Source organism: Elephas maximus, chromosome 20, assembly GCF_024166365.1.
Source record: "Elephas maximus indicus isolate mEleMax1 chromosome 20, mEleMax1 primary haplotype, whole genome shotgun sequence".
NCBI lineage: Eukaryota > Metazoa > Chordata > Mammalia > Proboscidea > Elephantidae > Elephas > Elephas maximus.
This window is the reverse complement of record NC_064838.1, coordinates 35,025,225-35,038,141: the sequence shown is the minus strand read 5'-3', so window position 1 is coordinate 35,038,141 and position 12,917 is coordinate 35,025,225. Positions and strand designations below refer to the sequence as shown.

Sequence of the window (12,917 nt, the reverse complement as noted above, 5' to 3'; positions counted from 1 at the left end):
CAGTATATTCGCACAATGGAATACTATGCATCGATAAAGAACAATGATGAATCCATGAAACATTTCATAACATGGAGAAATCTGGAAGATATTATGCTGAGTGAAAGTAGTCAGTTGCAAAAGGACAAATACCATATAAGACCACTATTATAAGAACTGGAGAAATAGTTTAAACAGAGAAGAAAATATTCTTTGATGGTTACGAGAGTGGGGAGGGAGGGAGAGAGAGGGGTTTTCACTAATTAGATAGTAAATAAGTTTTATTTTAGGTGAAGGGAAAGACAACACACAATACAGAAGAGGTCAATACAACTGGACTAAACCAAAAGCAAAGAAGTTCCCTGAATAAACTGAATGCTTCGGAGGCTGGTGTAGCAGGGGCGGGGGTTTGGGGACCATGGTTTCAGGGGACATCTAAGTGAACTGGCATAATAAAATCTATTAAGAAAACATTCTGCTTCCCACTTTGGAGAGTGGTGTCTGGGGTCTTAAACACTAGCAAGCAGCCATCTAAGGTGCATCAGTTGGTCTCAACCCACCTGGAGCAAGGAAGAACAAAGAACACCAAAGACACAAGGTAATTATGAGCCTAACAGACAGAAAGAACCACCTAAACCAGAGACTACATCAGCCTAAGACCAGAAAAACTAGATGGTGCCCAGCTACAACCCATGACTGCCCTGACAGGCAACACAACAGAGAACCCTCGAGGGAGCAGGAGAGCAGTGGGATGCAGACCTCAAATTTTCGTAAAAACACCAGACTTTATGGTCAGACTGGGACTAGAAGGACCCCGGAGGTCATGGTCCCCAGACCTTCTGTTAGCCCAAGACAGGAACCATTCCCAAAGCCAACTCTTCAGACAGGGATTGGACTGGAATATGGGATAGAAAATGATACTGGTGAAGAAGAAGCTTCTTGGGTCAAGTAGACACATGAGACTATGTTGGCATCCCCTGTCTGGAGGGGAGATGAGAGAGCAGAGGGGGCCAGAAGTTGCACAAATGGACACGAGGAGAGAGAATGGAGGGAAGGAGTGTGCTGTCTCATTAGGGGGAGAACAATTAGGAGTGTATATTAAGGTGTATATAAATTTTTGTATGAGAGACTGACTTGATTTGTAAACTTTCACTTAAAGCACAATAAAAAATCAATTTAAAAAAAGAAGTGGGCAAAAGACTTGAACAGATAGATAGTTCAACAAAGAGGATATTCAAATGGCCAAAAAGCACATGAAAAGATATGCAACATCATTAGCCATCAGGGAGATGCAAATCAAAACCACACTGAGATATCACCTCACCCCCATTAGAATGGCAATGATAAAAAAAAGAAAGAAAACCAACAGGTGTTAGCAAGGTTGTGGAAAAGTGGAAACCTTATCCATTGCTGGTGGGAATGTAAAACGGTGCAGCCACTGGGAAAAAAGTTGAACATAGAACTACCATATGACACAGCAATTCCAATGCTAGGAACATGCCCAGAAGAAGTGAAAATAGGAGTGCAAACAGAGACCTGTACACAAACGCTCATGCAGCACTTTTTACAATAGCCAAAAGATGGAAACAACCAAAATGTCCAACCATAAATGAATGGATAAACAAAATATGGTATATACATGCAATGGAATATCACCCAGCCGCAAAGAGAAATGAAGTCCTGATGCATGCCACAACATGGATAAACCCTGAAAATACTATGCTGAGGGAGATAAGCCAGTCACAAAAGGACAAATGCTGCATGATCTCATTTATATGAAATAAGCAAATATATAGAAACCAAAGATTAATGGTTACCAGGGACAAGAGGGAAAGGGAGATTTTTTGTTTGGGGGATACTGAGTTTATGTTAACGGTGGTAGAATATTTTGGAAATATTGGTGGCACACCATGGAAAAATGTAATCAATTGAATTTACAGTCACTGAATTGTACATACAGAAGCTGTTGTACTGGTGAATATTTTGGTGTGTATATTTTCACAATAATAATAAAAAAAAAAACCCCATGGAGCATAGTTCTACTCTGACACACATAGGTCACCGAGTCAAAATCAACTGGATAGCAACTAGTAACTGGTACAATATGCCACGTGCTTTGCATAAAATCTTCATATGTAATTCTTCTCACAAGCAATGACACAGATATTATTCTGCCCATTTTACACAGATGTAAATCATTTCCAAGAGGTTAGGCTACGTCATCAAGGACAGATAAGGAACTAGAGTGCCACTTTGTGGCTGTCAACATCAGCTACGGAGTGTGGCTGCAGAAGGAACCTGAGATAAAAATTAGAAGTCCTAGGAGGAAGTCCCAGTTCTCTCACAAACAGGCCTTGTGACCCTGAATAACTCATTTCACTTTTCCAGTCTTGTTTTCCACATCTGTACAGTGGGACTAGAGAGCAGCGGTGGCTCAGTGGTAGAATTTTCACCTTCCATTCGAGAACCCAGGTTTGATTCCTGGCCAATGTACCTCAAATATAGCTACCACCTGTCAGTAGAGGCCTACATGTTGCTTTGAGGCGGAACAAGTTTCATTGCAGCTTTCCAGACTAAGATGGACAAGAAAGAAAGGCCTGGTGATCTACTTCTGAAAATCAGTCAGTAAAAACCCTATGGACCAAAACAGTCTGATTCCATTGTGCAGGGGATTGCCATGAGTCGGGGAGGGCTAAATCAATGGCAGCTAACAACGACAACAGTGGGGTTAATCATTCCCACTATTAGAGTTGTGAGCATGGGGAGTGGGTTAAATCAAATTATACAGCCTACATAGAACACCAAACACAGACCTTCCTTGCACAAAGAATGTGCTCAAAAAATGGTAGTTGCCATTAAAATTGTTGAAAAGTGCACCAGCCTGGAAGTCCTGTAAGGATTTGAGTCCTAGCTCAGACATTGTCTGGCTATTTATCCTTAAACAAGTTCCATGGTTTTTTCTTTTGGGAGTCCTGCGCCATCCACTCTGCAGGATTGCTAAGAAGCTTAAATCAACCCCAAAATGCTCCGGATAAATTGTACAGTGCCACACCAGTAAAGGACTGCTGTTATGAGAGGAGAGGCCACCTTACTGATGTTGGAAGTAGAATATGTTTCAATGTCCTAAGACTGCTTTTCAGGAAAAGTCCCGTGTTTTCAGCATGGCTGAAGGTGGAATTTGAGGTGCTTCAAATGTAGCCACCACCTGTCTGTTAGTAGGGGCCTACATGTTGCTGTAAGGCTAAACAAGTTTCAGTGGAGCTTTCCAGACTAAGGTGGACTAGGAAGAAAGGCCTGGTGATCTGCTTCTGAAAATCAGCCAGTGGAAGCTCTATAGATCAAAATGGCCTGATCCCATTGTACGTGGCTTTGCCATGAGTGGAAAAATTAGGGTCTGACAGAAGCTGAGTGGGAAAGCACCCACATCCCAGGCACAAAGGGACAAAGGAGAATCAGGGGCCTCTCCTCTCCTCTCCTGCTCTCCTCTGTTTGCAGAGCCCTCTACCTGCTTCCCCCACTCTTCTCCACTTATGGAGCCTGTGTCCCTGGAGTGCTCATCCCTCAGTGCCGTAAGGCTTCTTGCCCTTGATGAGGCTTTCAGGCCACAAAAGGTTTTCATGCACCCTTGGCTAGGTCAGGTGGGCAGGCAAGCCCAGCTGCTCCTCTCTCTGCTGCTTCTGCCCCTGGCAAGTTTCCTTCTGGCCCCAGACTCAAGGCTTGGAATCTGAGTCTTAAGATTCTCCTTCAGAGAAGCTTGAGTAGTTCTGAGCCTGGGCAGGCCATCTTAGTAACACATCTCAGTCTTCACTCTTTAGAACAAGTTCTTCAAAGTAAGGTCTTTATTATCATTAATAAAAGTTGCCACTCACCTACCAAGTACCAGGCATTTACCTTACATGATCGGTGATCCTCATGATAATCCTGTAAAATAAGTTTATTACTCCCATTTTACAGATGAGGAAATTGAGGGTCAAGTCTCAGTCTGGTTAGAGTAGGAAAAAAAGGTAAGACTTGGGACTGAAAAACATTTATTCTGTGCAATTTCTTTGCTAAAAACCCAACAGCTGCAACGGAAGTGTCCTTTCTAGTTAATACGACGACATCTAGTGTTCCAAGATGAGGAAGTTTATTAACTAGGAGGGGGAGAAGATGTACACAGATTGGACAGGTACCTTTGACAGACATATCCCATCCAATACCGATTCTCCAATCCTCCAAATCTCAGTTTAAAATGTCATCCTCTGGGATGGCCCTCCTAAGGGGTTATTCTCCAAAAAATACAGTTTTCTACTTTCACTACATCTTTCTCATTTTGTAATTACATAGTTTGTTTTCTTGCTTACTGTCTTCCTCCATTAGAATATAAGCCCTTAAGGACACAGATAATGTGTCTGGTTCATCACCATATTTCCTGTTCCTAGAACGGTGCCTGGGACGTGGTGGCACTCAAATGCTGTGGAACATATAAAGCACTAAGTCCAAGTCCTTACCATGCTCTGGACTGCATCGTGCTGCCTTGCAATTCCACCCTATGCTCAGAATGTGGCTACCTTCACTCTCTCAGAGGTGTCAATAAATAAATATTCGTTCTACTCTTTTTAATAACTTACTTAGAAGCACGATACTTTATGTAGTCAATTTCCTACCAATGTACACTTATTTTTAGTTTTGGGGGCCATCCCAGAGGGTTCTATTTTCTGCATCTATAGGAGTGTTAAGGCAGTCCCAAAGGTCTGTCAAGGAAAACCATAAACCAATATTTGGAAAACTGCTGACCTGGAGGGTACACCAGACCACCCTCAAAATTCCTCCCTACTCCCTGAAGTTGTTCCAGGACAGTGTAACCCAGATCTGCTATGTCAGCAACCCTCACCTTTAGTTCCTGTCTGACGCTTCTGGGCGTTGATAACTGCAGCAAGCACTCTCAAAACTCCTGGACTGGGCCTAGGGAATTCATCACCCTCCTACAGGGGAAGAACTGTGTCATCTCATGTGACTCCCTACAAAGCAAACTACTTGCCAAGACACCTTTGTCTCATTAACTCTCCTTTAATTTACCTTACAGTAAACTGTTCAGTATGATTTCCTCTCCCTTGGTAGTGCAAACTGTTAACGCACTTGTCTGCTAACTGCAAGGTTGGAGGTTGGCACCCACCCAGGGCTGCTCAGAGGAAAGGACAGGAGCACAACTTCTGAAAAATCAGTCATTGAAAACCCTATGGAGCACAATTCTACTCTGACACCCACAGGACTGCCATGAGTCAGAATCGACTTGATGGCAATTGGTCTGATTTTTGTGATTTCCTCTAGGCCTTTTAGTAATCTTACCTGTTGCTATTAACAACCATTGTGGGCCAGCCCCAGCCTCTAGGACTCTTTGTCTCCAATCTGAACGAAACAATCTTTTGTGTTTCCCACTTAAAGATTAGGGAGAGAGACTATGGCTTTATTTGTGTAAGATGACTTATATTTTCTGAGGTTTAATGTCCCAAATTCCTCAACAAGTTTTGTGGGTTCTCTCTCTTATATATCCAGTGCTACTGCCCAATTCTTTTGATTACCATCATAAGCGTATCTAATTTTTCTCTGACCTGCTCATGGAGTACTGTGTGTGCAGCGGGGAGATTACTCAGGAAAATGTTTTGTTGGGACAGGGAGTTTAGGTGTGTCAACAGAAAGGGAAAGTATGTATATACTGAAGAGGTATCAGGAAGCCCAGTGGTAAATATAGAGTGGGAAGGAGAATGGGATACAGAAACCTCACATGAAAGTATCTGAAAAGTTCACACTGACATTCATACGTCAAGAATGCAAAACACTGGCATCTATTTCATATCCTTTGTGCAATGATTTCTGGCCCAATGCCTTCTCCTTTTATCATTTTCTCAATGTAACTGCTGGTAAAATATTAATCATTACCTTTCTTGGTTCTGTTTTCATGCGGAAAAAACTTTGTTCTCAATGTGAATGCTTTTCTTTTTAATACTTTGCTGTATTGTGCAACTTTTTTTACAGTGACATTTTGTTTTTATATGAGAAATAAAGCTAAAAGAAATGACATTTTACAAAAAACCCAGGGTTGGAAAGAGAAAAAACTGAGAACGAAGCTAGCTGCTTGAGTTTGCTACCCCTTCCTCACCTTAGGCCTTTAAGCAAACACAGCTTTTACAACTCTCCAAGAACAGCCTGGTTAAAATAACACAACACACCCTACCTATTTCCTTTACTCAGCACTATTTGATGTAAGCATTATATATAGCTTCTTCTTTTTTTTTTTAATGGAGATAGGAAACATCAATCTCTTAAGAGTGATACATTTAATAGAATCACAAAATTTCAAATAAAAAAAGTCATTATACATGCTACAGGTTTTCAATCTTCCTTAGACAAGACACATAGACAAAAAGAACCCCACAGTATTCACACTGCACATCTTAACAAGAGGAACATGAAATGTCATTTTCATACAAAGACAGGTTTAAAAAAAAAAAACCAAGGTTGAATTAATCCGGCACCAGCAGACCTCCTTCAATTCCTTACCCTACCTGACTCCGAAACTCATGTAGCTGCTTTCTATCCCAGCACACAAACTCTCTTGCTCCATATTTCTTCCCTTTCAACAAAAAAATTAAGATACTTAGAGGTGTGTCATGGAATGAGAATTACTGCAGCATGCTTAAAAAAAAAAAAAGGGGTCAACTTACTTGTTGAATGTTTAAGGGGAGGGAATAAGATTCCATGAAATTTACAGTGTACTGGAAAAAGTGTGGGAGTTTGTTTCATTCCTTTCACTCTGATTTCAGAACACAGGATTGTGCCTATGGTTAGCATAAGGAACTAAAGAGATGTCAAAAAATATTCCAAACATTTAAGTATAAAAGGATGACTGTAGTAATTAATGCTTATGTAAAGCTTATAATCACATGGAAAATATTTACTTTCCAAAGTTAAATGAAAAAGCAGAATACAAAACTGTATATACAGTATCATTCAACTATATAAAAACAAACCAACCAAAACATGCCATAGAAAGGCTGAAATAGTTGGAAATGTTACTAGTGATTGTATTTCAGTTGTATGTCTATGGTGACAGATTTTCTTTCCTTTAGTTTTCTGTCTTTTCCAAGTTTTTTGTTAACTGTTAGTTATAAAATATGAAGTTGGATGGAAGTATTGAATTTGAGTTAAATAATTTAAGTCCAGCCTATGAGAAAGGATTTGTCCATTTACAAAACTATACAACATCCCAGGCTACTCCATGAGTTAGTTCACTGTGTGTTAGGACGAGTAACCTGCCAGAGACTGGAGTGCTTCAGCCTTCGCTCCAGCTAAATGAAAAGTATCACTAGATCCTGCCTGATAAAAAATTCTGGAATTAAATGGAAATGCCGTGGCCTTACAAAAAGGAATAGAAATTCCCACGCTTGGCAAAAACTTACTTACGGTACAGTAGCTCCTTAATACTAGAATTAAACACGAGGACTGCTATTTCTCCCATTTTCTGTGCAGATGTCAAATTACAAAAAAGCCAGTATCACAGTAACTGTAGAATGCCAATCACGGATTAGAAACAGAAATAACACTGTACTGCAACAATAGTGGACAGAGAAAAACACAAAATTTTAAAAATGATAAAAAGTGCTTTCTATAAAAATGATTCCCTTCAAGACATTTGTTTACACACTTTATGGAAGAAAAAAAAAAAAGGGAAGAACAAACAAAACCTCCAACACTTTCTACTAAAGCAGTATCCATCAGTCAACGATGACTAAAGGCTCATAATGTGCTAGGCACTGGGGTCTCAAAAAGGAGAAGGACTTGTCCCTGCCTCAAGGACATCTCAGTATCCCCAAAGCCGGGAGGCAGACACATAACCAACCACAATACAGCAATTAAAAGCAGCAGATGCCACTGCTTTCTTACAATTAAAGGATATGCCGCAATTCTCACTGAATTACACAAAAATCCTTACACGGAAACTTTCCTGACTTAGTAGGAGGCAAAAACGAAACTACTTTCTCCTAATAAATACTTCTAGAAAGAGCAGACATGACATAGAATTTTGTGATTTTTACCCAGAAGCCCCACAATGCCTAGTGAAGTCGGCTAACCTTCATTTAAGCAATGGAGCACATTTTACTCCTAGAATGAGACATTTGGAAATTGAGTATATGTGCCCAGTCCAATGTCTGGATCAAGACCAGTCAGTACCATCGAAAGCAGAGACTTAGGAGTGCAAATCCCAATGAAAATCTTCAGTCTCCTCTTTCATCCGCTGATTTTCAATATGTTCCTGTGTCAGACGCTCCAAGTCTTTCCTCACATTCGGGTGGTCTTCCAGATCCTCATAGAGTGATCTGGCGATGTCTAATCTCCTATAGTCCTCAGGTTTGACTAGGCTTCGGACAACCTGGAGGCACCGCTCTTTCAGGGTGTACACTGTAAGGGCAAAAAACCAAACTCTCAGCAGCAGACTCATGCTTTGGGACAACGGATGAGCGAGAGGCTTTGCCAACCACGGCAGTTATATTTACTACGGATGATTTTCACTTGGGCAAAAAAAGGGGGAGCGTGTTTTGTAGCAGTGTATAACATTGATGGCTCCTAATGGATGTCTCATGGTATTCAGCCCCTTTTGCCGTTACTTCTCTTTGAAACCGTGCTGGGCCTGTGATCTGCTTTAACTGAATGTGAATGAAGTGACACTGTGGCAATTTGGGGCCTAAGCCTTAAGATGACCTGGCAGCTTCTACATTTACACTCTTGGGAGCCCTGAGCTACCCTGCTGGAGCAACTACACAAAGGAGGAAAGGCCCTGAGACTACACGGGGAGAAAGATCCAGCCTCCAAATCCCAGCCAATCTGCCAACAGAAGGCAGCCACACCAATGACCACCAATAAACAGAATAACCATTTAGCTGAGCTCAGCCCAGAATGAAGAATTAAGAACAAATAAAATGGCTGTTGTCAAGTTTTGGGATGGTTGAAACACAGCAATACATAACCAAAGAGTGTGTAACTAGATTTTGGGGTAACTCAAACTTTTTTTTCAAACCCTATTTTAAGGGCACTACTATTTAAGGGTATCCTATAAGGCACAATTTACCAAATTTAAGTTATCAACGCTTACTTTTGTATACCTACTTCCTTAAAACAGGATCTACATATACATATTAGCTTGGACCCTATGAAGCTATAGATACTTCTTTTTTAATTCACAAGAACATCAGTTTCTTAGGGTTCACCCTAATAAAATCCTGAGTTTTAAACAAATAGTAAAATATGATGTTCATTTTCAATTCAGTGATTTGTTTTTTAACCCCTGATTGGCACTGTGAGGTTAAACAACATTAGAAGTCATATAAACAAGCCACAATATCTCATCCTCTATACCTTGCTCTTCTCCTGGGACTGATGGAGCACAATTTTGTTCCAGGGTCATGGACACATTCTATAATCAAATACTTTAATTTAGCCCACCTCTGAAGAGCCCAAAGAGCTTCTGAGACACTACATCTTTGTTCAGTATAAAACACACAAATAATATTTCTTTGCATTTTGTATATGGAGGAAATACGACACAGAACGGATGGATACTCATCTAACATCAGGCAAAAACTGGCAAGGACTTGGCTTCTTCAAGCAGCCTATCCTCTACTTACTACAACAAACAACTTTATCTCTTTTAAAAGATCGAACATCAGTACCTGGCAGCGTGATGTTGGCAAAAATAGGCTGTCCATCAACATTGAGAGATGGCACAAATAATTCAGTTTGGTTAACCAGAAGCCCATCATATGTCCCTGCATCTCTGAAGAGCCAAAGATGACCTGTTAAGACAAGCAGAGGCTGTTAAGTAGGCACACTGGTCTGAGGCAGGGCACCTGTTTCTACCATTTCCCCTGACCTACATGAAATGCTTCCTTCTCCCTCTGCTTAAATTTATACAAATCACTTTCAATAATATTATCGCACTCAAGTTTTGCAGTAGATCCACGTACAGACAAGGAAATAGGTCTGAAAAAGCAAAGTGGAAAAGCTCAAGGCAAGAGAGACAGTAAGCAGAAGAGTATATACGTGAGGCTCCAAATCCCACACCCTTTCTGCAACCTTGGTAGAAAAGCAAAGCCTACCTAAAAAACGACTGCAAATCACACCAAACGGTGTAAGCTACAAGAGAGAAGGCCACTGACTCCTCAAATCTGTGCTTCTCAAAAATGAGGAGGTGAACAAGGTGAAGGCAATTAATGTCACTGAACTGTACACAGAAAAAAAGGTTGAAATGGCAAATGTTTTGTTACATGTATTTTTACTACACTAACGATAAATACTTATTTAAAAAAATGAGGAGGTGCAAAAACATCATGTTGAGAGAAGAAGCCAGACTGTAAAGAGTACATTCTGTAAAAATTGGCAAAAGTAATCTATGGTGTGAAAAATCAGAAAAATGGTCACTTCTAGGAGGGAGGCAATTGAGCGGAAAGAGGCAGGAGGGAATTTTCTGAGATGATGAAATGTTCTACAAGTTGATCTAGGTGTTGTCACATTTGTCAAAACTCCTGAAACCCTAAGATCTGTGCATTTTACTGTAGGTAAATTACACCTGAATTTATAAAATGCCTCATTTGCGAAAAAGGAGGGGAGGAGAGGCAAATTGTCAGGCTTAAGACTTTATTTAAGAAAGCGGAGGTTGTCTCAGAATAAACACAGTCCATGTTACTGGAGCATAAACTTACTTGAAGATTTGGTGGGAAAACTTACGAAATATTTTATACTAACTCAGTCACAGATAAATTCTGAAGAATACAAAATTCACACAATTTCCTAGATAAAACAGAAGACTACAGAAATGTGGATCCTTTCATTGAATAAATGTGAATAACTGTTCTTCATCAAATATCAGAGGAAGTTTGGTGTCAAAGTTTGAGAAGCATTAACATATAAGTAAACCACCATCAAGGCAAGAGAGATCCATTAGGATTTTCACAGGATGATTGTGAAAATTAGGCAAGAGTAGGGCACTCGATGGCACCTAACAACAACAGGACTACTTCAAGGGAGTCCCTGGGTGGCACAAATAAGTGCTGGACCACTAACTGAAAGGTTGGCTGCTCAAACCCACCCAGCGGCACCATGGAAGACAGGCCTGGTGATCTGCTTCTGTAAAGATTACAGCCAAGAAAACCTTACTGAGCAGTTCTACCCTGTAACACATGAGGTGGCCATGAGTTGGGATGGTCTATGGCAACAGGTCTGGTAAAGTCTCTTTACCACTACTGCCTCAACCTTAGGTAGACCTAGTTATCCTTCACCTGGGTTATTACAACTTCCTGTTGCCTCACCAGTAGTAGTCTTCCCTCCCCCAAACACTGCAATCTGGGTGAGCTTTTCAGTATGTAAATCTGACAGCGTTACTTCTCTGCTTAAAAGCTAAGGGCTCTCATTTCCCTAGGGGTAATCACCTTCCTCTCCCACCTTCCATACCCTCTTTCCCCCTCCAAGGCTCCAGGTCTCTGCCCATGCTGCTCCCTCTGCCTAGAACTGTCAACTCCTGTGGTGGGCTGGTTAGCTCCAGTTCATCCTGCGGGTCTCAGCTCCTTCTCGCCTTCTATGGGAAGCTCTCCCTAACCGAAAATGTACAGCCTGCCCCAAGGAGCCAGGCGCCTGCTCCAAATTCTCAGGACCGCAGTGTTCCGTCCTCATCGCAGCAATTATGACACTGACTTGTTCTTGCCTGTTCATGCATAAGTCTGTCTCCCGACTGGACAGCATTCTCCGTGAAGGCAGGGACCCTATGCATGCCTGGCACAGTGGGGACAACAGAAAACGCCAGGTCCTCCCACTCACGGACTTCACGAATGGGCATTAGGGATGCAGCACTTCTCTGGAGGATAAATACACGTGAAAAGAGGAAAACCGCCACCGTCGAATGCAAATTATTCAGTGTTATAGTGAAGAATGCTCTGCTACTTACTAGCAGCATCAACTTGGCTGTCACACCTCTCGGGGGGGGAGGGTCTCAGTTCCTCATCCGTAAAATGGGAATAAGAACAATAACAGCACCTGCCTCCCAGGAGGTGGAGGGGGTTCACGGAGAGCGTGCTACTGCCCTTGCTGTTAACCGGCCCAACCGCAGACACCGCGCTCAGCTGAGACCAGGCCAGTGCTCGCGGCGCCCCGGGACAAAGGGGCGCCCGGCCGCGTACCTCGGTAGCTGTGGATGCGGCGGCCCTTGCCCGGCGGCAGCGTCGGGTAGGGCTGCGGCTCGCCGTCGAAGTTGAGCCACACGGGCAGAACGACACGGGGGCTGTAGTTGCAGAAGATGACCTGGGACGGCTCGCGCGAGTTCACCGAGCGCAGCACCGGCCGCCGCTGCCCCGCCTCCATGTTTTCCTCAGCGCCCGACTCCTCTGCGTCGGACTCTTCCGGGCCGGGCTCCTCGGCGCCCGAGTCCTTCGGCCGTCCTCTTCGGCGACCGATTCCTCGGCGCCCACGTCGGCCTCTTCTACGTTCCCCGCCTTCAGGGGCACTACCTCAGGAAGCCTAGACAACCAAAGCCCGGTCGCCTCGGGATTCGATTCGCGGGCCTGGCGTAGGCCAGGGCGTGCGTGCGCGTCCCCGGGCATGCGTGCGTACGTGTGTGCGCGCGCTCTCGGCCAGAGCTGGAACGCAGACTCGAGGCCTAGATGGCCGGTTTGGGACTGCGCGTGCGCAGATGTATCCTCTTGCCGCAAGCGACAGCCCTGACGGAGGTGGCGCTGGGCTACCCTGTCATGGTGTTTTCCATACAAGTTTTTGACACAGGTTTCCTTAGCTTCATTCATTCTCAAAAGACCTTCAGGGTTTTGCAGTATTCTTCCTGCCCTGTGCGCTATTACTTACTAAATAATTTTCTCATTAATCCAGATTGCTCCATTTTGGGTCACAAAATTCAAAGT

At 42.8% G+C, this 12,917-nt stretch overlaps 1 protein-coding gene across 1 annotated transcript; it reads right to left on the bottom strand.

Moving 5' to 3' along the window:
• Nucleotides 1–6,277: 6,277 nt before the first annotated feature.
• On the bottom strand, nt 6,278–12,620 carry VHL (von Hippel-Lindau tumor suppressor). The gene is given in 4 exon segments (XM_049861775.1): nt 6,278–8,418; nt 9,687–9,809; nt 12,186–12,437; nt 12,440–12,620. Coding segments are annotated over 4 exon segments (753 nt in total). The 5' UTR covers nt 12,606–12,620; the 3' UTR covers nt 6,278–8,206.
• Between the last annotated feature and the right edge of the window lie 297 nt (nt 12,621–12,917).